Source organism: Eschrichtius robustus, chromosome 10, assembly GCF_028021215.1.
Source record: "Eschrichtius robustus isolate mEscRob2 chromosome 10, mEscRob2.pri, whole genome shotgun sequence".
NCBI lineage: Eukaryota > Metazoa > Chordata > Mammalia > Artiodactyla > Eschrichtiidae > Eschrichtius > Eschrichtius robustus.
The window spans coordinates 14,351,787-14,376,808 of NC_090833.1; the positions used below are offsets into that span (position 1 = coordinate 14,351,787).

Below are 25,022 nucleotides of genomic sequence, written 5' to 3' on the forward strand. Positions count from 1 at the left end.
TAATGCAGATACAGATGTATATTCTTATTCTCTCCTTCACCTGCCCAAAAGGTAGAATGCTTTATATCACTGCTCTGTTCCTTTTTTCATTGAATAATCTATTTTGGTCATCTTTCCTTGTTGCTCCAAAGAGAGTGTCCTCACTCCGGTCAAAATACATCTTGAGAGCAGCTTTGTGCACCAGGAAAAGCCTGAGTTTGTTTGGGAGCTGGACTGGCCTGGGTAGGGACCCAACTCTTCTGTTGATTAGCTTCATGACTTTGGGCAAGTCACCTCTCCCTTCCAGTCTTCATTATCTTATAAAACGGGGTCATTGTGAGATTAAATGAGACAGTGTTATAAATAGGGCCTTGCTCAGTGCCTCACTCAAGAGATGGTGGTTTTCTTCATCATCATCAGTTTTATTTTACTGTTTTATTTTGTATAACATTATTAGTTTAACATTGCAAAGCTCTAAGCTCTGCAGCGGGTGGGGACACTAATGTCGTTGCCATTTCTAGGGATGAGATAACTGAGTTCTAGAAAGATGTAGTCAGTGGCAGCACTTGCTTCTTTGGACCCCTAGTCACTGCTTTCTAGCCCATCATAGCCATCAGCTTAGAAGGACATCTTTTCAAAGTACCATATGTGCTGTAGCTTGCAAGGTAAACATAAAGGTTCCATCTCTCTCTCCCTCCGTCCGTCCGTCCGTCCCTCCCTCCCTCCCTCCCTCTCTCTCTCTCTCTCTCTCTCTCCCTCTCCCCCCGCCTCCTCCTCCCCCTCCCCGCCCCCAGTGGCATCCTCCCCCTCCTCCCCCTCCCCCTCCCAGGGAAATTGATTAATCTGAGTCATTAGTCACATCAAACACAGGAAAGAAATACACGCCTGGGCCCATCACAGTCACTCTTGGTGATGCCTGAATTAGATTCATTCTGTTTTACATTTTCCCTGACAAATCCAATTATAGAATTATTTGGGGGCTCCAATGGCCACCAGCTACAGTGGAGCAGGCAATTGCTCTGGAGAGCAATTCACTCTGATGGGAAGGTTTACAAAAAGGCATTCATAAAGTGTTTATGCTGGCGGGAAGACGTGCTGTTCTCACCATGTTGTCACAATCCCTGAAAAGACAAAGAAATAATAGTGGCTCTGCCTCCCTCCTGCTGTGAAACGTTCATCTTGGGAGCAGGTTTGAGAAAGGCATGGCTCCTTGTAATGTTGAGGTGGAACATTGTTAAAAACTGTCATCTTATGTGTTAGATCTTGCGGCTTGTCACCAGTTATACAAGCTTAGAGTGATGGTGTTCAGAGGAAAGACGGGCCTCATAGCATCCGAAGTGGACGCTGCTAGCTCAGGCTTCGTCAGGAGCTGTTCCTTGGCCCGATTATTCCTTTGGAAAGTGACCACCTTAGCTGTGGTTGTAGGAGACATCTTCTGTAGAATTTTTCCTGTTCATCCAGTTTGCTCTTTGGTCCTCTTTTGGCTCCAGCCTGTCATCAGTCGTGTATTAACAAATGGTAATAGCAGTAACAATAACATCCATCCATCATTTTTATTGAGTTAATAGAGGCTTAGGGAAGTTATGTGACTTGCCTGAGATCATGCAGCTACTAAGAAGCCGGAGCCATGGTTCAAACCCAGGTGTCTCTGGAAAGACACCAGAGTTCATAGGGGAGAGTGGAGGAGGATAGTGGGGAGAGATATACGTGAATTAAAAAAAAACATATGACATTGTAATCAGTGAATCATTAGCATGAGAAAAAGGTAGTGCTTGTAGAGTGGAAAGAGAATGAACTCTGGCTTCCGGGAGGCACAATACCATACCTTCCTTAGAGGGAGTTTGAATATTACAGGTCATCAATTGTGTTTCAGGATGTTTTCAGCTGCAGATAACAGAATATGAGTAAAAACCGGTGTAAACAATGGGGATTTCTGTCTTCGTACATAACAAGAAATCCAGAGGCAGGCATTTCTAAGGCATGTCTAAAGTCTGATTGATCGGTAGCAGGGCATGGGGTTAGTACCTGTGACGACTGCAGCATCCCTTCCTGTCAGGACAGAGTCCAGACCAGGGAAAGAAGAGGGTGGGACTTGCTCCTCCCTGTCCTTCTTTTTTCATCCGGGTGGAAAATCTTTCCCAGGAGTTCCCAGCAGGCTTCCCGTCAAGTTTCATCGGCCAGAAGTGGTCACACATGACCGTGTGCTAGCCGTACTGGAAGAGCAGGTGTCTGGCATTTGGGGTCTGCGGTGTGGTAGACTCCATCAGTACGGAAGGCCGGGAAGCAGCTGCCTGCCAAGTGTAGAAAGTGCCTCGCACACGACAAGCGCCCTCCAGGGGTCGCTGTGAACGTGAACGTCATATACGGTGCAGCCGCAGAAAGTTCAGAGCACGGGCAGTGCTGAGGTGGTGTGTCAAGGGAGCTGCCCAGCCGGAGGAAGGGCCAGGATTTCAGGAGACAGACAGTACCCGGGCAGGTATTTACAGATAAGGAGACCGATCAGAGTTTGTAAGTTTCCTCAGACCCAGTCTGTCTAGCTTTAGAGCTTGGTCTTTCTAGTCTACACTTTGGGGCGGTGAGTAAGAGCTAAGAGTTGAAAGGTGAGTGGGATTTTGACAGGTGAGGAAGGTGATAGGCATTGTAGGCAAAGGGAAGACCTCATCCTGTAAAGCCAGTGAGGTGTGTGACCGTGTGTGTGTGTGTGTGTCTTTGGAGCACGCATGGCTCAGTTTGGCTGCGTTTGAGGGCACCAGGGTCTAGTGTGAGAGGGAGTGGGGTGTAGGCCTTGAGATTAGCGCTAAATAATAGAGATCTGAAGTTTGGACCTTGTGTTTGGTTGTGTGATTGTCTTTTGCCAGTCACACAACCAAACTCAAATACGTGATGGTGGGGCCATCACGTATTTTTGAGCAGAAAAAAACCTGAATGGACCGTGTTCAGGATGATAAGCTCATTGGCAGAGGCAGCGGGGCAAGGTATAAGGCTGAACTACAGGGGCAGAAAAGAGGGGGCCAGCGTCTGAGGCATTTTGGAGGAAGAGTCAGCAGCCATGATTGCCTGACTGGGCGGTGGAAGAGAGAGGCCTTTAGGCTGGCTCCCAGCTTTCCGGCTCCGGTTAGGGATAGAGGCGAGACCGTCTACACCGGCAGGAAACAGGAGGGAGGGCGGGTTTGGAAGCGTTGCGGGGAAAGGTGAAGAGTGGACCGGAGCCTCAGTGCAGAGGTCCCCCGAGGGTTTGGACCTCAGGAGAGAAATCGTGGCGGTTAAGACTGTCACCTGCTCCCCCAGCCCGGTTCCTCCTTTGTTCACCCCGACGACGGGTAGGATGTGGGGAGTCCCCTCCGTCTCCTCTTTCGGGCTCACTCTCATCTCCCTTTGGGCTCTGGTAATACCTTAGACGGTTCACAGGAGTAATTTTCATCGTGTGTTGTGTTTCCTCATTATTTAAAACTGTTTTCCAAAAACTTCCATCCATACGGGCCTGGAGACTATCTATAAATTACTATTTATGTGTGTTTTTGTAGGTTCTTCAAACATTTTTGCTTATGGTTCAGAGCTACATAATTCTCTGACATCAGAAATATGTTTCCTGAGGAAGCAGAACGAGGCCCTCAATGCCATGCTCGCTAAAGGATCCAGAGGTAAAAACTAGAGGCGCCGTCTGCAGCCTGGAGCTCCACAGCCCTCTGTGGCGTGGAAAGAACGCAGGCGCTGGAGTGAGACCAAGTCCTGTGGCTCTGTGACTTTGGGCAGGTCACTTAACCTCCCTGAACCTCAGTATGTTTTAGCTGTAAAATAGGAATGCCTCAGAGGGCTGTTGTGACAGCTAAGCGCTGCAAAGCCCGCAGCGTGGTGCCTCTGATAGGGGCTTAGTAAATGTTACTTTCTTTACTTGTCACCCTCCCCTCTGTGCAGCCATCTCTCAGCTTGGCTTAGTTCACAGTGGGAGAAAAGGGCTGGAAATATATTGCTCCCCAAATTTCAGAGATCTCCTACTATCAGGAAAGTTTTTCCAGCATTTTAAAGATCACTTCTTTTAATTCCTTCTGTTTGGAGCTTAACCCCCAAAGAGCTTTCACTTATATTTTCTCTCAACACTTAAGATGTTTCTGGAATGACGGTATTGTTAGTCCTGTTTTACAGGTAAGAAACTGAGGCCTGAGGAATTGACTGGCCTGCGGTCACAGAGCTAGAAGGCGGTGGAGCTGGAACTTGGGCCCGTTTATCCCACTTTCACTAGAGGATACTGATGCTGATTCTGGCTTAAGAGATGAAACTGGGGCTTCTGCAGATCATTCATTCATTCAGCAAACACTTCCTGGTTCCTCTTCTGTATCACAGCCTGTGTAGATTCTGATACAGAATTGCGTGAGACCTGGTTCCTTCCCTCAGGGGTTCATGGTCTGATGGGAGAGAGAGCCAGGCAGCCCATGGCAGACCAGGGTGAGGATTAGCCATGGTAAAGGCTCAGGGAGCGCAGGAGCCCGGAGAAAGCATCCTGACCCAGGGGAGGCTGGTCTTTAAGAGCTGAGTCTGGAGTATTAGTAGGGGTTAGCTGAGGGACCTAAGGTTTAGAAGAGCCAGGGCATTTTAAATAGAAGAGAGTGGACAGAGGCCCGAGGGTTAGAGGCGGCGGGCGGGGGGGGGGGGGGGGAGTCTGGACCAGTCAGGAGTTCTAGGAAGCTTAGCGTGGCTGCAGTCTGAGGGAAGAGGAGAAAGCTTGCCTCAGAGATGATCATGCCGTGGTTAAGAGTAGAGTCAGAAAACCTGGGTCTGAATCCTGGTTCTGCCACTTACTGGCTGTGTGACTTTGGTGAAGTCTTAGGCTCTTTGATCCTTAGTTTCCTATGTGGAAAACGGGGAGTCAAAAAGCACCTGCATGGAGGTGTGCTCTGAAGAGCAGGTAGGATGACACATGGGGAGGTGCTAAGGTAACGCCTGCAGTGAGCACGGCGGCGACGTCAGCTGTTACCACCACCAGCACGGCTAACAGCCTGCCGGCGTGCTGGCAGCCTTCCGCGTGCTGTGAGGCCCTGCGCGAAGCCAGCCCTTACGTGTAGTAACTCAGTTACTACTCCCGGCCACACCTATGAGGAAACTGAGGCACAGAGGAGTGAAGAGCCTGGCTCAAGGTTGTGGGGTCAGCGACCCCACAAGAGTATGGGGTGCTCTTGAGTAAACGGAAGAGCCTCACTCCAACGTGCCCCTCTGCCTCCAGGCTGTGCCCTTGACCATTGGTCCCCGTGCCCCCGTGTGCCTCATCCCTCAGCAGGCGTGCTGGCCTCGTGGCCTGAGAGTGACGGCTGGGTTGCTGTCCGCAAAGCCCTGCTGGCCTCCTTGGGAGGCTTTCGGGCTTTCCCAACACCCGTCGCCAGAGTCTGGGGCCCTGTTTCTTGCCTCCGCCTTTAATTTCTACCCACTGTTGGCTCTGTGAAGGCAAAGTAACTAGGTTTGCGCGGCCCATTATTTAATAGGAGACTAAGCGGGCCCATTTCATCCCAGTGACGTTGATCTGCACCCTAGACGTTGCCAGGTTTACCTGCCCAAAATGCAGGAGATGATTGGAACGTCACAATCGTAAACGCCAGATGGAGTCTCGTTCTCTTTTGCATTCTCTGAGCGCTCCAGCCGAAGCGCCATATTTGCGTCATAAGGTTGGAAAGAACAAATGGTGTCTCCTCTCAGTGGTGCTTTTTTGTGCACGCAGATGAACGGGAGGAGAATGAGAAATTGCGCGCCTCCCTCTCCAGGAAGACCGCCGGCCTGGAGCACCTTCGGCGGGAGTTCGCCTGTGTGAGGGCGGAGAACGACAGACTGCAGAGGGCGGTGGGCGAGAAGGAGAGTGAGAACCAGCGGCTGCTCCGGGAGGTCTGCCACGGCCGCAGCGAGCTGAGCAGGTAGGGGTCAGGGCCCCCCGGGCCTGCTGCCCTGCCCGGCGCCCGGGGACGGGCACGAAGCACACAACGCGTGGCACGTCAGGTGGGAGTAGAATCCGAGGAGCGAGGTCACCTAAGGAAGGGGGACAGGGCCTGGGGGCGGATTGCTTGTTTTATCCAGGGTGGTTCAGGGCCGGCGGCCTCTCTGAAGGGATGCCGTCTGAGCGGCCACCTGGAGGCCGTGAGGGCGTGAGCTCTGCAGATCCCGGGGGAAGATCCTTCTCCTTGGAAAGGGTCAGGGCCCCGAGGCGGGGCGTCCTTGGCCTGTGCAGGGCAGAGCCGGGACCCAGTGCAGCTGGAGGGGAGGCCGAGGTAGAGGAGGGCGCGGAGGTGACTGGAGGCCGAGTCCCGCAGGCCCCCGAGGCCTGGTGAGGACCTCGGTTTTCACGCCCAGTGGCTCAGGAAGCCACGGGAGTTTCCGCACAGAGGAGTGCGGGAGTCTGCCTTAGACTGTGGGCGCGTCACGCTGACTGCCCTCTGCAGTCCCCCGGAGGCTCCCATCTCGTCCCCCGTGTTTCGGCGGTTCCGTCAGCACTCCGGACGCCCCACACCTTTAGTTCCTGACATCGCCCTCGCTTCCCCAGGGTGGTGCGGTGATTTGCAAGGTCGCCGTCTTTGCCATCACACAGTGCTGGCTTCTCTCCTGGGCTGTGCACCCCTGGGTGAGACATAACCTTTTTGAGCTTCACTTCCTCATATCCGTGAATTGGGAGTGAGAGAGCACGTACCTTTTAGGGTGTCTGCGAAGACGACGTGAGATCACGTCTGTAAAGGGCTGGGCCTGGAGGAGCCCTCGGGGGGCAGTGCCGTGAGGGGTACTCCTCCCCACGCTGTCACTCCTGCCCACGCTCTCTGGCTGGCGGTGGAATTGCCCGCCCTGGGGGTCAAGTAGGCCCCTGCGTGAGAATAACCTCTCCTCCCGTGGCGCCGGGGCCTTTCCAGGGTGCAGGAGGAGGTGAAGGTGAGGCAGCAGCTGCTCGCGCAGAACGACCAGCTACTGCAGTCGCTCCGGGTGGAGCTGAAGGTGTACGAGAAGCTGGATGAAGAACACAGGAGGCCGCGAGGTACTGGGCGCTCCGGCCTGTGAGCTCCCCCGGACGGCGGGCGGGCCCCTCTTTCCTGAAACCCCAGGCTTGCCTCCAGGGTGGAGTAGGTCGATGCTGAGGCGGGCTTTCTGGGCCCCCCTTCTTCTCAAGTGGCAGCGGGAAACGTGGAAGGACTTAGGCTCAGGAGTCCGGCGAGCGGAGGTCTGGGTCCTCACGGCCTCGCGTCCCAGTGTGTGCCTTCCACGGGTCACCTCATCCCTTTGGGCCTGCTCCTTCCTCTGTAAAGCATGTCTACTAGTCTCTGTTGTGTACAGTTGTGAAAATTAAATGAAATCATTTATTAAGCGCGTCCCAGCACGGTACCTGGCACGTAGTAGACACTCAAGAAATCACTTTTATGATAATTTTCCTGCTAGTGTGTGTTTGTTTTTGGGGTTTTTTTGCCCATTCATTCAGCAGATAATTATGGAGCACCTACTACGTGCTGAACATTGCTCTAGAGATGGTTGCTGGCCCTGGGCCTCGCTATATGCTCGAGAGATACCAGATCAGAGTGACTTTGACTGTCAACTCTAATGTTTTAGAATCAGTTTTGAGGTGTGGTGGGGCTTTTTTCTCTTTTTTTTTTTCCGCAACTAATTTTCCAGATGGTTTCTCCCTATTGAAAGTTTATCTAGAAAAGGGTCACCTCTCAGCTCTCATTTTCTCCTCAAGTTGCTTTTCTTATTCTTGCTGTTGTGTCTTTTTAATATACCGTGGCTCTTAAAATCAGCCCTTTCATTATATAATTGCAGCCCAAATAGATTTTATTACTACTAGACATAATTTCAGGGTTTGGTGTGCAATTTGTTAGGCCTTCATGGCCAGAAGGGAAAATTAATTTCCAGCTCTTATTTAGCCTGTGGAATAGCAGCAATTAAGTCTGCCAGTATCTTTGTTTTTCAAGTCGAGTTGTTACGTTCCATGGTACCTAGGTCTTAGGCAGGGGAGGGTGGTGATGGCAGCGGGTGGAAAGCACCGTCACTTGTCTTCGACGGCTGACCCTCTGGCGGTTGACAGTGTCGAGGCTTCCCTTTGCTTGTGTTTGCAGAGACCAGGGCAGAGGCGTCGGGAGAAGGCTGGAGGGGACAGGACCCTTCGGGCCACCTGCATGGCCTCCTGACAGAGATCCAGGCTCTGCGGGCGCAGCTGGAAAGGAGCATCGAAACCAACAGCGCGCTGCAGAGCAGGCTGGAGGAGCAGCTGGTGCAGGGCGGGGAGGAGGCCCAGGAGGCAGATCTCACTTTGGCTCTCCAGACCCTGTCTGTCCCCGAGCGGCCCCTGCAGCTGGACAAGCCCGGTACTGCCCTGCCTCACCTCACTGTTTGAAATGCAGGCCCTGCGCGTCTGCGCGGCACGTGTGAGCTTCTGAATCCCGCCCTTGCCCCATGGAGGTGTCTTCTCACTGACAGCAGACACGCTGCGTACCCTGGGAGCTTGGGACCTGACCGCTAATTGGCCGTCACCTTTGGCAAAATGGTGTCACCTCTGGGGCCTGCTGATTCCCCGGGCAGTGGAGTTGGGGCCTCCAGCCGCCCTTATTGCCTCCAGCCCTGTTCCCTCCCATCCCCTTAGTCCTGTCCACATCACCTGCTGCTGGAAATCCTTCTTAGTCCCTCTTACTGCCTTTAAAAGAGAATCTTCACCTCTTCCTCCGGTTGTCAGTGTCTCAGGATCTCAAAAGCTTCCCGGCAGGTTTGCAAACTGGTTCAGTTTGGCGTTTACTTCTGGGTTTATTGTCTAGCCCTGCAGAGGCTGTGTAGGGAGCAGGAAGAGGACAAACTGGGCCTCCTCTGCCCGACTCCTGCATAGGGCCGGGCGTAAACCGGCAAGTGGTCAGGCTCAAATCAGTCAGCCAGGCCATCCTCTTTGCTCTTTGGATGAAGGAACTAAAACCCAGAGAGGGTGCTGGACTTGCCCAAAGTGACACAGCAAGTAGGTGGCAGAGCTGGAGCTAGAAATCATTTCCAGCGCCAAGGCCAGTGCTGTGTCTGAAGTACCACCTGACCTTCAGGGGCCCTGGTGTCTGGGGGTCATCATCCTAGTGCCCAGGTGGGTGGGTGTGCGCATCCAGGGGACAAGGAATGCCAACAGACTTTGTAAACAAGTAGTGCAGAAAAGTTTGGACTTACCTTTACTTAGATTGGGAATTACATCTGTCGCCTTTAAGTTAAAAAATTAAAATCTCTCAAAGAGCACCTAGTCAACCAGCTTTGGAACTTACAATGACTGGCTCGTGGGTTTCTCCTTGGTAAGGATTTTAACATTTGAACCAGAAAGATGATGTGATGATATGAAAAAAAAAAAAAAAAATCCTTCATGGTTACCAAATAATAATTTTTTGCTTTGTATGTGTCTCTTCATTTGGTAATCAAATGTAGGCGTGAATTTATAATGTTCAAATTGGTTTTTGTGCCATTCTGTGTCCTTTCTTCGTTTTTGCCCAATATTACATCATAAATGTTTCCCCTTGTTTCACACGGGCTTCCTAATTATTGTTTTCAGATGATTGTCAGTCACCAAACCATTGCCCTGATGATTATTAAAGTGGTCTCTGATTTGGAGCTTTAATAAACATCAGCGTTAACACGCTTTTTCTGTTAAACAGTATTCTTAGGATAAAATCCTGCAAGGGGAACCTCACAGGGTTGGGAAGGGGCCCTATTGCCGCCTTCTGCGCAGGGGATACATCAGCCGTGGGCCTTGCCATATTTAAATAGAGGTCTGCTCCTGGCCCTTCTTAGGGCTTTGAGGAGATGGGACCGAGGAGGTTGTCGGTGTGAGCTAGGGAGATTGAAGCAGGGAGAACAGTTCAGTGCTTGGGGCACCCAGGAAGGAGCTTTGGGGCAGTTGAAGTGAAGCTGTCGAACAGCCTTTGCCTGTTTTTGAAATTTGTCCAGGGTCAGCCCTGGGGGTGGTCTCCAAAGAGGCATCTAGGAGAATGTGCTCAAAATTCACAGCGCCGTCTCCGTGGAGAAGTTTTCCAGTTTTCCTCAAGTGAAGATTAGAATTATATAGTAGGCAGCAGCATTTCTTCCTTTGCAAAGGACTTTTCAGGACGGTATTTAAATGCAGCTGTCTGAAAAGTTCTGGCCTAAAGACTGCTGTTTTTGCAGGAAGTGATCGCTCTCGGGCCAGCTCCACAGAGCTGACCCCCGGGCTCCTTGGCCCCAAAATTGAAGTACACTCTCTGGAGGGGTCTGGGTGGGGAACAAGCTGGGCGGCAGGACACCTTGAGGCCTGGACACAGTCCTCTCTCTGCCACGGACACTCTGGGTGATGCTAGGCAGATCACTTCCTGTCTCTGCCCATTGGTCTCCTTTTCCAGGAAACCTGAATTACAGTGCCATCCTGCCCCCGAGCTACTGAGAGTTCAGATGTGAAAGTGCTTTCCTGAATTATAGAGTGTGGCCCATCATCTCATCCCGCATATGACTGGTTTTGCCTCCTTACATTGTTTCGAATGCATCACCTCCCAAATCCTACTTCGGGTCACTCTTCTGTCTTACGTGGGTTACTGCAGCCGCCTCCGGGCTCACTCCTCCAGCCCAAAACAGGTCTCGGCCTGACATTGTCCCGCCTGACGTCCCCCACTTCATGCTCCCTGAACGTGTCACGAGGGCTCCCTCCTCTGTGCCTTGGCATCTGCTCCTTCCTCTGCCTACATTTCTGTCCCTCCTCGGGTTACCCCCTCACTTGAGCTCCCACAGCCCCCGTGCCTCCCTCCCTTAGCCCTGACCCCTGAGGGGAAACAGCTTGTTTACTTGTCTGGACAAGAGGGTCCTTCCAGGGAGGCAGCCGGGCCTGCTCACTCTGTATCCCCCGTGTCCTGCGCAGGGCCTAGCGGGAGAGATGCCCAGTGAGGATCTGAATGAACGCTTGTGTGTGTCTGGTACTTCACTGTGTTTTCACTCAGTTCTCTCTCAAATGCTGATGAGAGTGAAACGAAAACGTTTGATGGTTTATTTCCCTTATTTTGCATTTTGTAGATGGTGACAGGTGTCCCGTGGCAGCTGACAATTCGTATGATCTGTTTGATTCCACCCCAGCAGTGCCACCAAGATCAGGTACAAAGCTGAAGTCTGGGTAACTATGGCACAGTTGGGTTTGGCAGTGGGACTTTTTAAATTGGAGGAAAGGGGGTCCCTGGTCCCAACTCAGCAGGGTGTTTGGCAGGATTTGGGGGTTTGTGTTCTCAGCATTTCTAGCCGGCAATCTCGTTCTCCAAGCCTAGGTGTTGCCAACCTTAGCGACATTATTGGTTTCGCTCCCTGTTGCCCTGGATTAAAGTGTGACCACCTTATCGTGGCTTTCAAGGCCCTGCAGCATCCAGCCCGAGCGGGCCCATCCAGCCACACCCCTCTGCCCTCCTGGTGCCACACGGATGGGTCAAACCATCCTGCAGATGGGCCTGCACTTCCCTCTCGCTGGGACTGTGCAGTGTGGCTCCTGCCTTTGCCAGACCGACTTTGCCCGCTTCTGTGCCAGTGAAAATCCTGCTGCTTCCCGAAGACTCATCCTGAATGCAAACTGCCCAGGGAAATGTCTTTCCTGATGGCCCCGGTCAGAATTATCCATCCGTGCTTCTGTTGATCCAAAGGTAGAAAGCGGCAGGCTTTTACCTCTGTGTAGCATAATTCTTGCTACCCATTCAGCCCAGCGCAGTTGTTGCTTCTTCTAGGAAGCCGTCCCTGATCTCCCTTCCCGCACAGAGGCTTGATTATTCTGTCCGCTGAGCCCCGGCTCTTTGTCGTCATGCTGTTGTTACACCTCCCACACGGCATCTGTGTTCCGATTAGACCACGGGCCCCTGAAGCGCAGGCCCAGGCTTGATTCGTCTGTGTGAATCAGGGCTCTTCTGCAGAGCCGGTGCCTGATGAGTGTTGGTTGGATTGAAATGAGCTTCTCCCACAGGATGGATAAGCCCACGGCGGGTAATACACAGACTGAGGTCCTGGCTCCAGGCCTCTTTCCCCTCGGGGCTGTGTCAGGTGGCATTTGGGCCCGAGGGCTCTTAGCCCTCCTGGCTGGCTAGACGTCGTTGAACGCAGCTCATCGAGTGCAGGGTGCCGCCCCAGGTGGGTCTGACATCTTCCTTCTCGTTCTGTAGCTTCAGAGACTCCTCCACTCTCTGGAAATGACATGGACACCCTCTCCTGCGACAGTGGCGGCTCGATCACCGGCGCCTCAGACGTGTCCCGCCTGGTCCCTGGCCACCGCCTGTGGGCCAGCACGAGCGGCTGCCACGTCCTGGGCCTGACTGAGGACTACGATGCCTTGTGCGAGCAGATTGGCCGGGGCCAGAAGCTCCTCGCCGAGATGGACATGCGGATCCAAGAGGCTCCCAGCCCCACGAGTCAGGAGCTGGCAACAAAGGTAACCTGAGCGACAGAGCTGGAGGGAGAGGGACGCACGGGGGAGCAGGAGGTGGAAGGTGTTGGCCGAGGGCACTAGGGGGCGAGGGGCTCACGAGTCCTCAGTGAGGCCCTGGGAAGAGGGGCCAGGGAGCGTACGTAGCCCATGAAACTCATGAGGTCAGGTCCGGGCTGGGAGGCTGTTTGTCGTTCTGTGGGGGGGACACCTGCTGAGGTTTGTGCCTGTGTTACCGCGGTCGCTTCGCTGGGCTCCGCTGCACTGCCCCCCCTCCACGGCCCGTCCAGTCTCTCGTCCATCCCTCTGTCCTTCGGTCCTGCAGTGTGTCCATCCCTTCTCCCGCCCAGTCCCCTGTCCGTCACCCTCCCGGCCTCCGTGCTCAGGCTCTGGGGCTGCTGTGCTGAACAGGATGCCTGAGGTCCTGATCCTCACGCGGCGTGTGGTCTGGTCAGGCACGCTGCCGTCTGTGACGCGCTTGCCGACGCGAGCTGCCCTGCACCCGCCTCAGGATGGTTGGCGGCCGCTGTTTCTTCTTGCCCGGGGCCTTTTAGTGTCGTATTTTCTTTCATCCCAGAGCAGCCTTTACAGCGGGTGCTGTCATTCCTGCTGTGCAGGCGCCGAGGTAGAGTAACTCGGAGCGGTCGGCTTTGAACCCAGGGCTCTGTCCTCCAAGGCGCTCTCCTTCTCCGTCATCCTGCTCCCTGGAGAGCGTTGCGGGCACCTCCGCCTCCCGCCGGTGCCATGCAGACTCCAGGGGAAACACTCGTGTCGCGTCGCTTGCCGTTGGCGTCGTTCACCTCCCGGAGAGGCTCCGTGGCTGCGGGGACCCTCTTCTTGGCATAGTGAATAGAGTGAACTCAGGTGGCCATCACTCATGCTTACTGACCGGGCTAAAATCACCACCGAAGTTCTCTCATAATCTGTAAGTCACCGTCTTTAAGGACAGTGAACTGGTGTCGTCCGGCAGCAGGCTCTTGCTCGGCGTGTGGAGCGCCGGCCCTGCGGTCTGGGGGTGTGTGCTGCCCGTTGCAGCCGCTTGCCCCGCGTCTTTTCCAAGACTGCACGTAACCGCCTTCTCGTCCCCCCACGCAGCGGCCACACGCGGCGCCCGTGAGCAGCTTCGTCGCCGGCGTCGGTGCGGCCAGACTGAGCCTGGATGAGGCCTCGAGGTTACTGACGCTCCTCTGGAGGGTCTCACTGCCCACCAGCGGCCAGGGCGCGCTCCGCTGTGAACAGGTGGGTGGCGGCACACGGGTGCAGAGGCTCAAGGGTGCCGCTGGGGCCTGCGTCTCAGGCTCCTCCGTGTCCGGCCCAGGACCTGGCCCCCAGCGGGTGTGCCCTCAGTTTGGGGAATGTGGCGGGGGGCAGGGAGGGCGCCACGTTGGTCGAGTGACGTGTCCGACACCGCGCTGGCTGCTCCAGGCCGGTTCTTACCTGATGCCCTGGGGCCCTGCAAGCTTGGCCTGCCGCCCGGACCCGACCCTGTCCCCACTGCCAGCCCATCTTTGTTGAGGGGAGCCCTGTCCGTGTTCTACACGTGAGGAGACAGGTTCCGGGGAGTGAGGCACACACTCAAGGTTACAGAGCTGGTTTTGAAGGCACAAGTGTTGAATCCCAAGGACAAACTTTGATTTAGAGGCTTTAAGTCCCAGGTTTTCCTCATGGACTAGGTCATTCCATTCTGCTCAGAACGTCTTTCATTTCTGATGCCTTTCTCTGGACTGTCTGATCCCTTTTGATAGCTTTCAGCATCCTATTTTAGTGCGGTTTGTAAATCTATTTTAGCTACTTAGAAACTACTTTTTTTTTTTTTTTTTAACCAAACAAAATCACTTATTACAAAACCATTGAAATTCCCCTTAAAAGCTAGCCGTTGTAGCAACTTGAACATGACTGAATGAAGAACAGTTGCTCCCGTCTCCATCTGCATCCCCATCTGTCATGGCACAGATCAGGCGTCAGGCAGAGCAGAGCCTGTCCCCCGGGTCTGTGTGTGTGGGAAACATGTCGTATTATGACAAGGTGAGCACCTGCTCTGGTAATCAGGGAAACCTCCCTGGAAGAAGGAGCCTGCTTGTTAAGGAAGAGTTAGAGCTCTTTGCTTGGTGGCCTGATAGGTATTTCCCCCCCTTTATCTAACCTATAAATTTTTGCCAAAGGCCAGCAGGAAGGCAGAAGGGAAATGTGCATTCCACGTCACCACTCATCTAGTTCACCCCTCTGACAGCTCTCAGGTCTCCCCACCATGGCAGAGAAGTAGCAGTGAAGCACCTCTCTCAGCTCGGAAGGTTCTGCTGAGCCTGTGCTTAGGTTTCCGTCTTGGGATCCTGGGGAGGAAGTTTGGTGCCGTAAGCTCGGGGAGGTACACGAGCGGTCATTGCGCAGGGAAGTCTGTGCACGGAGTGGAAGACGGCGTGTTGGAGAGGAAGGGCGGCCCACTGGGTTCCAGCCCCACACTGGCCTTGCCTTTCCTCCTAACCCACCAAGCCCTCTTCCATCTTGAGCCCAGAAGACACAGGTGCTCCCTCCCGGCCGGCTGGCTCCTTCCCACCTCTCAGGTCTCAGCTTAAATGTTACTTCAAGGTCAGAGAGGGTTCCCGGTCACTTTATCATAGCACCCTCTTCTGCTTCATCCTAGCCCTTATCACAAGTTATAATTACATACTTGTCTGTTTAACGTCCGTGTCCCTCTGTTTTCCATGAGGGGCCACGTCTGTTTTGTTCATATTTTTGAATGAATGAATGAGTAATTTCCTCTCATCCTCCCAAACTGGTACTTGCCCATATGATTTTTAAAGCGTGTGTCTGAACTAGACACTTCACCCTTGATGCAGTGTTTTTGACCTCAGTACATAGTGATGTCTGTTAAATAGATGGAATGCAGTTCTTATTTCTATTATGTGAGTGTGTATAAATACAAATTAGAGTCACACTGATCTCCCCTGCTAGCAAATTAGCCTAGGGACTGGTCAGTGCTTGTGATGATTTGCCCCTTATTTCCGAGGGTTTCTCGGGTAACTGATTACGCTCACTTTAGCATCACAGAATTTTAGAGCCAGAAAAAGGACCTTGGAGATGCTCTGATATGGCTGCTGGTGTACACAGACCCCTGTGTGGTGTTAAATTGCCTCTAGCCACTTTTCTGTCCCTGTCTATGTTTCATACAGTGCCTTTTTCTTGGTGTGAAATCTGTGCAAAGCAGATTTCCAAGTTTCCACCAGCAGCTCCAGTGGTTTTTTACTACCTGGTGTTTTTCTCTGAGTGTCATTAAATTGCCTTTTGCATCTCCTACAGTCAGTCCCTGGGACTACTCTGGAAAGTGTATATCATATATATCAGTTTATCTAAGAAAGTTGTGGGGAGAGATACAAATACGTACACATATTCATTTATAAAAATGTTTTTAAGTGGAAGGATAAACAGTAACAGAACAGTCTACATGTAGGGGTGGGAAGGAAGAGGATGGAAGGACAGGGATAGAGGGTAGACTTCTCCGAATTGACCTTGTTTCATAAATTTGACTTTGAAACTGTATAAATGCTTTACATAATTATAAATAAAAATAAATCCAAGTGGGGAAAAAAACAATTTTTAAAAATTCGTAGCAAGATGAAACAAACCAGCTTTCCTTTGTATAGTATCGGAGGCATAACCACACAAAGGGGAAACATTTCAGGAATTCCCTGGCGGTCCAGTGGTTAGGACTCCGTACTTCCGCTGCTGGTGGCACAGGTTCGATCCCTGGTCGGGGAACTAAGAATCCTGCAAGCCGCATGGCATGGCCAAAAAAAGAAAAAAAAAAAAAAAAAAAGAGGAAACATTTCAATGACTAAAACACGGTAATTTGACTATGTATTCCTAGTGGGCAAAAAGAGCTGCCAGCATTTTCTAAACTGTTTTCAGTGATTATATTGTTAGTAATGATATTTGTATGTAAGTTTTGGAATTATTAAATTTTATCATAGGATAAAACAAATAACTTATTATGTTGAAATTTTTACTGTCAGGGAAGAGATACAAATAAAAAAATCAAAGAAGTAAAAACCCTGTAATCCCTAATTTGAATTGGACATACCAGTATGAACTCATGATGTATTTTCTGTTTTAAAAATTTACTAGTTCTTTCTACTTAAAAGGCTCTAAAAATGTCCAATCCAGTGCCAGTGAGCACCTCTGGCGCCAAATTATGGTTTCTAAATACCTTTTCTTACTAAAAGGAACTAGGACTCCTTGGAGAAATGGCTTGCTTCTAGGTCTGGGGCAGGAAATGTACGGTCTGAGCTTACTTAGAACATCTTTTCATCCTAAGGAAAAAGAGAGAAAAGAGAGAATGAAACTTGCAGATTTACAGTGGTTCTCAGATTATGGTCCCGGACTGTCAGTACCAGCATCATGTGGACGCTTGGAAAGGCAAATTTTCAGGCCTCACCCCCGACCTACTGAATCAGAAAGTCTGGGAGTGGCCCCAGTGGTCTGTTTTTTACAAGTCTTCTTGGTAGCTCTGAGACCCACTGGATTAAAAGGAACTGGAGACATAACAGTCAAATGCAAAACGTGGCGTTTATCTGGATGCTGAATCAAACCAGTTGTTTAAAAAAAAATTATAAAATTATGATGCAATCCGGGCAGTGTATCTACTGACATCTAGTCGGTGATACCAAGCAGTCATTCTCATTATTTTAGATGTGATAATGACATTGTGGGTTTTGTTTTGTTTTTTTTTAAAGAATCTTTTTCTTCTAGAGCTATGTACTAAAATATTTTATGGATGAAATATGACTGGCTTCTAGGATTGATTTTAAAAATAATTTTAGGGTGAGGATGGGCAGGGATATAGATGAAACAATTTTGGCCATGATTTGATAGCTGCTGAAACTGTTGGTTCATTATCCTATTCTTTCTACTTTTGTAAATGTTTGTGATTTTTCATTTTAAAAAACAAAACAACCAGCCAAAAAAAAACAAAAAAACAAAAAAAAACAGCAGTTCCAGAAGTCGGGCAGCACACTCACGAGTAAGTCCCAGCTCTGAGCTCAGCTCTGTGGCCCTGAGGAAGAGTTGCTCTGTTGAGCTCCTGCTGGGTGTCAGGTACTCTGCTCTACACTCAGCAACTCCTTTTATCCCTTACGGGAGCCTTCAGAGGGTTAAGTAGCAGTATTCCCATTTTCTGGAAGTAAGAACTGAAGCTCCCTTGCTCCATCATCTTAGCGGCTAGAAGCATCGGAGCTGGGCTCTGGAGCCCTGCTGTCTTTACCATGGTGTCTTCACCCTGTAACAAGGAAGATTTTAGTTCAGAGGAACAGCAGACAGATGAATAATGAAAATTCCTCGTCCTCAGTGCCGGATAGAATTCAGGGCGTCCAGGGTGTTTTGAGAGCACAGGTGAACCCACCGCTTGACGGATGGTCTCACAGCACCTACTCCATGGCAGACGCTGGGGGTCAGAGGGAAGAATTGAGTTCTGCCCTCAGGGAGCTTGTAGTCTAGGCGGGGAAGCAAACAAGTAAATGAGCAGTTACAATCCACCATGAAATGGGCGATGTTAGAGGAAGCACTCGGCACGATGGGCGCCCAGAGGAGCAGTAACCAACCTCGACTCCTGGTAGAGAAGGGTCTCCAGGAGACCTGGAGGGGGTCATGCCTGAGCTGACTTCAGAAAGAGCAGGAGAGGTTAGCCAGGCGAGGTGAGCAATAATCATTCTCCCTGTCTTCAGGCATCCTCTCGTCTGAGCCTCACTGTACTGCAGCGTGACGAGCGGGTCAGGCATCATCCCTGTTTCACAGATGTGGACCTAAGGCTCTGAATGTCGAGTGACTTTGTCCCAGAACGTGTGGCCTACAAAGCCACCACCAGAACACAAATCTCTGGGCTCTCAGCTTGAGGAAGAATCAAAGAAAACCTTATGTTTAAATTCGGATCTGTTTTGGAAGCACAGTTGAAGTCCTTGTAGCCGACACAATTGGTTAATCTTAAAAGTAGGTTAAAGTAGGGAATCAAAAAATGATACATACCTTAAACATTTCAGTTTAACTTAAAACAGTTAAATGTACATTCATTTGCCACTCTTTTGATGTAGGGCCAGGGCCTTTTCTTTGAATATGGGTCTGCTGATTGAAGTTCCACATCTTCTTTCTTTCATAAACTACATCCATAATGTATGTCTGTCACTTCCAATTTCCGTTTCTTTAAGATGAAGAAAAAACTTAGGCACTTGCAAAGCAATTTGAATATAGAATCCTTCTAGACTGTGTTCCTCCCACATCTTTTATTCACCCACACCTAATTTGCCAGAAATGTGGTTTTTTTAGTGACTCGTCTTTATCAAGTCTTTGCTGAAACATATGTTGGTTTTCATTCAACCGGTTCTCTCTTTTCATACAGATATTTCATAGGTTTACTTAATACTTAATTAAATCATATAACTGATTACAAGTACAACAGCCATAAACAAGTTTGGGGACAAACTAAAGTGGCTCTTCGTAAGCTGACAGCCCAACATCTCCCCTCTTGGGAGCAGAGGTATTTCAGTGTAGCACAGGGTGGCCCGTGCCGGGGTATCTGACAGTCCGGGTATTTTATGAGAAGGGGGACTGTCCTTAACCCCGTGAACGAGTTCAGTGGAGATTGGTTAAGACAGCCGCGATCGTGTTCACATTTCACTTCGGGGGTCTGGGGACTCTGGTTTTGCCACCCATCCACTCTCCTCACCTCTGGTTCTCCTAATAGATCATACTCGCCTAATAATACCTTTATATTCTCTTTGTGTAAAATAGATAGCTAGTGGGAACCTGCTGTAAAGCACAAGAAGCTCAGCTCGGTGCTCTGTGATGACATAGCTGGGTGGGAGGGAGGGAGGCCCAAGAGGGAGGGGATATAGGTATACATACAGCTGATTCACTTCATTGTACAGCAGACACTAACACAACATTGTAAAGCAATTATACTCCAATTTAAAAAAAAAAAAAGATTTAAGCATTAAAAAAATATCAGCATTATAGTTTTTGGAAAAAAACCCTCAATGCTGATAAATTAAGAAAATGATTATTCCAGATCCCATCTCTCAGAAATGAAACACTATAAACATTTTCGTGATGTCTCTCTCATCAAATAGTTTAGACATCTTGATATACACACCTGTGGATAGAAGTATATGTGTTCAATTTTACGAAACAGGAGTGCGTGGTGCACAGTAGCTGTTCTGGGCTCTTTTGTCACTAATTATGATCATCTTTCAATGTCAATAAATGAACTTCTACAACATCATTTTTAATAGCTGCAAAACCCTTCCATTGTATGCAGGTATCGTAGTTGAGTCGTCTAAGTCCCCAGTGAAACAAATCAGGTTTTGTTTTTGTCCTGCTGTGAACAGGGCTGAGGTGGACATCCTGGGGCGCAGGCATCTTCTCGTGCCTGCGTTACCATTCCCTGGGGTAAATGCCCCAGTGTAGAGTTGCTGGGTCAGAGGGCTGAGCACATTTTACATCCTGCTGCATCTCGCCGGGCGTGGTTCCACCTGGGCTGTGCCAGTTCACAGCTCCACCAGCAGTCGTGAGAGGGCTTTGCCCGCACCGCACCTTCACCGCCATCTGACCAGCAGAACATGGCTTCTAGTTTTTATTCAGATACCTTTGTTTGTAAGGTTGAGCGCTTTTTATGTGGTTTTGTAATTCTTTCTATATGATCTGACGTTTATATCCTTTGTTCATTTTTCTAATTCCCTTTCTCTTTAGACTGGAGAGTTGAAGGCAGAGATCGGCAAACTACACAAAAAATTGTTTGAACAAGAAAAGAAGTTGCAAAACACCATGAAGCTGTTGCAGCTGAGCAAGAACCAGGAGAAAGTCATCTTTGATCAGTGTGAGTAGTTGGGGGGTGGCCACCACGTCTGACCACTGCCTGCCTCTGAGGACTGAAAACCCAGCCCTGGGTTGTCCTCACACCACCTGTTTACGGGTTTCCTTTCATACTTCACCCTTCCTGACCCGCCCAGACAGATGAGTTCACTTAACAGACCTCTGTGGAGGGGCCGCTCGGTGCCAGGGACTGTCATCTCCCTGGGGAGACAGGTGTGTGGCGTGCAGTGACGGGAACATGTGTAGGGGCTCTGGGAGCGCCGAGGTGGGATGGGGAGGGGGTCACTCTGTCCTGGGAGGTGGCTTCTTGGAGGAAGAGACACCGGACCTGAGTCTTCCAGGAGGAGTCGGTGTTGGTCCGGTGGACAGGGGACAGTGTGGGCAGGGGCAGAGGGACAAGGAGTGAGGCTGCCTGTGAGAAAAGCCGACAGCAGCGCATGTTGCGGGAGTTGGAGCTGCCCGTGGCAGGTGGAGGTGGGAGGGGCCTGGGGGCCCGGGGCCGCCGTGTGAGAGGCCTCGGGTGGCAGCCACGGGGGCTCCCACTCCAAGCGGACTGTCCATCTGCGTCGAGAAGGGCTTGCTGGCGGCTGGTCCAGGCAGGTGAGGAGGGCCTACGGCCGGGCAGTGGGATCCAGAGGAGGGCACCGATTTGAGATAGACATTCCTAGACAGACATGGAAACGCCAGGCCGGAGACGTCCAGTAACGCTTGTAAGGTCGCCCCAGCCCTGGCCCCGGGGGCTTCAGAGGTGGAAACCACCTCCCCGCTTTCAGCCCCCGGCTCCCGTGCCCTCGTGCGCGCGGCGGAGCCTCCTAGCAGCACAGGCCCCGCCGGGCCTCGGGGGGCCAGCCCCTCGACATCCCTGAGTCGCGAGGGGCCTCGTGGACCAGACCCGAGAAGGAGCCGCAGGGCTCACGGGGCCCGTCGTGTGTTAGGTCCCCTTGGCTGAGCGCGGAGGGGCCGGGAGGCGGGGAGGCCTCTTTGGGGGCTGCGCAGGGCCACGGAGGGCGGGGTGGGGCGGAAAGATGGTGAGGAGGCAGCCCTGGCAGACCGGTGGGTGTCCGTGGGGTTCCCGCCTAGGGGTTCAAGCCACTGGCAGAGAAGAGGAGCGCTGGAGGGGGCGCGGTGGGGGTAGGGCCATCGAGGCCGTGTCTGAGGTGGCTGTGGACCAGGTGGGTCGGGCTCCTGGAGCAGCTTTTGAGGCGGTGGGAAGGGCGCTTTCGTACAGCCCCCAAGTCCAGGGAACACGGGCGCTCTCGGCGTTGGCGTTGCCCTGTAGCCGTTGTCCGGGACAGTCACAGGGAACGTGAAGTTACCCCCGTTTGCAGGTGAGCATATTTCGGAAGTAGGTTCAGATGGGTGCGTTACCACGGCAGGTCCAGAGGACAGAACCCAGCCCTGAGTCCCGGGTCGCTGAGCCTGCCTGCCATCGTTAGTGAGCGCGGCTCAGATCTCCGCTCTCCCGCGTGACCCGGAATAAATGACTTGAACTCTCTGAGCTTTAGATTCCTCATCTCTAACCGGAGACGGTAATTCCAGAGGGCTCGGACTGGCCGGATGGGCCCGGATTGCTCATCACAACTTTATAAAAAAAGTGCCCCTGTTTTCTCCTCTGTAAAAGAGGGATGGTAGTGATACCTCAACTTTCTGGTACTCTTCCTGGGACAGAAGGGGTGCTCAATAAGTGTTAGTTCTCTGACTCCTTTATTCCATGAGGTCAGAGTGAATTCTATGCATGCAGGTGGCGGCAAACCATTAATAGTCAGAAAAACCTCAAACGTGTCGTAGCGTCTCCCGCGCTCAAGACGGTGCCACCCTCTCCGCATCTCCCTCCCAGGCCCGACACAGAGTCGGCGGCGGCTGAGGGGAGGGCTTACCCTAGGTTGCACAGCTGGTGACTGAGCCGGGCCTGTGACTTGCCCCAAAGACCCCAAACCCCGCCAGCCTCCCGGGGTCTGCTCTGGCTCTAAGGGACTGAGTGGAAGTTGGGGTAGTGTCCCCTCCTCTCCCTTCCCCGCCTGGTGACGAGGAAGAGCGTGGGCCTGGGGCTGCTCCCTGCCTGGGCCAAGGCGAACACTCCAGCTCCTCCCGGAGTCTGCAGGGAGAGGAGGGGGAGGGTGACCGTGAGACCCTCCCCACGTGACCTGGAGCCGCCCACTTCACTTCCCCGCCCGTACGTAGACAGGAATCCCTGGGGGGTGTGCACTGAGGTCGCAGCTGGCAAACCACCTGTCACCGCTGGACACCACTGAGGCTGGTGTCTTCCTTGCCAGTGCCCTGCTGAGGTGGAAAGAGCGGGTGCTGAGTCAGACAGACCTGGGTTCTAGTCACGCCTCTGCCTGGGGCCAGCCTTGATTTGGGACGAGCTCTTCCCCGCTCTGTCCCTCGGGCTTCTCATCTCAGTGGGAGTTTCTGGCTCTGAACGTGGGCAGTGCAGTTCAGACATGGGGCCCCTTCACACTTGCGCCAGGTGAGACTTAGATCGCTCTGTACTTTTAGTACTATTTTAACATTATTTTTAACCTCCACAGCCATGGTACTGAATCTTTTCCGGGTCACAGGCTCCTTGGCGAATCTCAGGAGAGGGGATCTCTCTCCCCAGAAGGATGCACGCATCCTTGTACACACCAAGATTTGCACATGGTTTCTGAGGATTTAGGGCGCTCCAACGCATAGCCTTGGGCCCAGGTTAAGAATGTCTGCCCTGCGGCGTGGGGCTGGGGAAGGGCACAGGGAGGCAGTGGGCACCTCTGAAATTCACTTTGCCCAGTTAAAAACAAAGCCCACACCATCTGTCCCCTCCCGCGGTGTCACAGATTGCAAACAGACTTCGTCACCTCCAGATGGAAATTTTCGTGAGGCAAGAAATATTTTCTCAAGGCTACCACATGGCACCTATTCTGAATAAGCCATTGGGTAGCTGGGCCGTGTGTACCGACGGGGAGACTCTCTCAGCCTTGGGCCCCACTGGCCAAAGGCCCAGTTCCAGAAGCCTGTGTGTCCTCCCTGGGGGTAGCCGGAGTCCCTGGCCATCACCAAAGCCTGTTTAAGGTGGATCCCTTATCGGGCCGATCTCCCCTCGGTGCCTCAGTGGCGGCATTCCTGCTGCTGCTGGCGTTTGTTGGACAAGACAGGGACTGAGGGAAGAAGCCACCTTACTTTACAGTTGCTGCCCTGAAAGTGGGCACTGTGCCCGCCCCCCCCCCCCCCACCCCAACCCGTGGGTTCTGATGCGCTGGGGATCTGCCTCACGCAGCTCGGAGGGCATCAGTCAGATCACAGGGACCTGTGAGATCATCCCGCCCCGCCCGCTGCTGTCCAGGTAGAGTGTGCCTGGCCCAGGGAGCCACTGGAGGGCAGCTCAGGAGAGAGACGCCCACGGTCCGGTCCTCCTCCCCGTCATTAGGTCCCCCGCTCCGAGGACTGCTGTGCCCTCGACCCTCGACTTGGCCTTCACGAGTGGGTTTGCTTGGAGCGGGCGCACCCCCTTCCCAGCGCTGCTTCTCCGGGGGGCTGAGGGGCGCTAGTCAGGTGCAGGCCTGTCCCCTGCCCGGCACCACGAGCCCAGCCCGCAGAGGCGGGCCCTGGGGGTCCTGCTGGCCCTACAGAGCCTCAGTTTCCGTCTATAACGTGGTGTCGCTCGCTCTGCCTTCTGGTATCGCCGAGGTTGTGGCTCAGCGTGGACTTGAGGCGGGGTCTCTGGTCCACCCTCTCTGGTGGGTTATTTGATCCTGGGGTGTGTGATGGGGCAGGTGGGGCCTTACACGTCTGGGTCTGGATGCTACAGGGCTGACCACACGCCTGAACCATGTGGGGCTTGGGGGTCCTCCCTGCGTTTGGCTTTTACACTGTCTTCCTGGGCATCTATGTCTAATCATCCCGTTCTTTGCTCTTTCCTTAGTGGTTGTAACGCACAAAGTCCTTCGGAAGGCCAGAGGAAACCTGGAGGTGATGCCCCTTTGAGAAAGCCATTTGGGGGATGGGAATGGGTGTGGGGCTGGCAGTGGCTTCTTTTCGAAAAACGAAGTTGAAGGTGAAACCCGGTCACACGTTCTCTGTCAGTTGTTTTTTTCTGCCAGCAGCGCATGAAAAGTTTCATTTTATCATCCCATGTTTTTGATGGTTGTTCTAATTATTGGTTTGCCGTTTTTACCAGTGAGAAATACAGCAAACGATGCCTGGCACATAGTAGGCGTTTGATAAATATTTCATTATCATCTGGTTCTATAAATATTTACTGATCAAACAGTATGTCTTTGAAAGTAGTTTCAGAATAGCATTCTCACCATTAATTCTGTCAGTAGTCTTACTCCAGAAACCCTCCGTGGGACCTGAAATTCTCATTTTTTCCCCTCCCTTCTCCCAGCTTAGGCCCGGGAGTGCCCATCCTGGAACGTCCAGTCCCAGCAGGCCAGGCTCCTGAGGAGAACTTTCAGCCAATAAAGCTTGTGGTTCCCCACTTAGCTCGTCCTGTCTCTTTGTTACAAGCGTGGTTCCCGCTTATTGAGGGGAGAAGGGCTGTCTGGCCAAAGGAGACCTATCTTTCACCTTAAGATTGGCGTGGAGTTGTTGTCAGATAGGGTGGGAGCTTCCAGGGGCCAGGCCTGTCACCTCCGGGGCTGGCGCGGAGCTGAGGCTTTACTCTCAGGCACGGGGTGGGCTCGTGTTCCCCCCCGCCCCCCCCAGATTTGCTTGGTGCTCAGCCAGCCCCGCAGTTTGAAGATGCTCATTAAACGACTCATTTCAACCTGGTGATGCAGTTATATTGTGCAGAGCCTAAAGCCCAGGACAGCCT

General features: G+C 52.3%; 1 protein-coding gene across 6 annotated transcripts in view; it reads left to right on the forward strand.

Annotated features, from left to right (window-relative positions):
* Window positions 1–24,686, forward strand: part of CDK5RAP2 (CDK5 regulatory subunit associated protein 2) — a 182,187-nt gene extending 157,501 nt beyond the window's left edge. For all 6 annotated transcript variants that reach the window (XM_068552134.1, XM_068552136.1, XM_068552135.1 and 3 more), the window contains 10 exons: window positions 3,504–3,620; window positions 5,687–5,876; window positions 6,858–6,979; window positions 8,052–8,300; window positions 10,990–11,067; window positions 12,111–12,376; window positions 13,466–13,609; window positions 20,105–20,231; window positions 24,129–24,175; window positions 24,594–24,686. In XM_068552134.1, coding sequence (XP_068408235.1) covers window positions 3,504–3,620; window positions 5,687–5,876; window positions 6,858–6,979; window positions 8,052–8,300; window positions 10,990–11,067; window positions 12,111–12,376; window positions 13,466–13,609; window positions 20,105–20,231; window positions 24,129–24,175; window positions 24,594–24,650 — 1,397 coding nt within the window. In that variant the 3' untranslated portion in view covers window positions 24,651–24,686. The remainder of the gene's footprint in view (window positions 1–3,503; window positions 3,621–5,686; window positions 5,877–6,857; window positions 6,980–8,051; window positions 8,301–10,989; window positions 11,068–12,110; window positions 12,377–13,465; window positions 13,610–20,104; window positions 20,232–24,128; window positions 24,176–24,593) is intronic.
* Window positions 24,687–25,022: the final 336 nt, after the last annotated feature.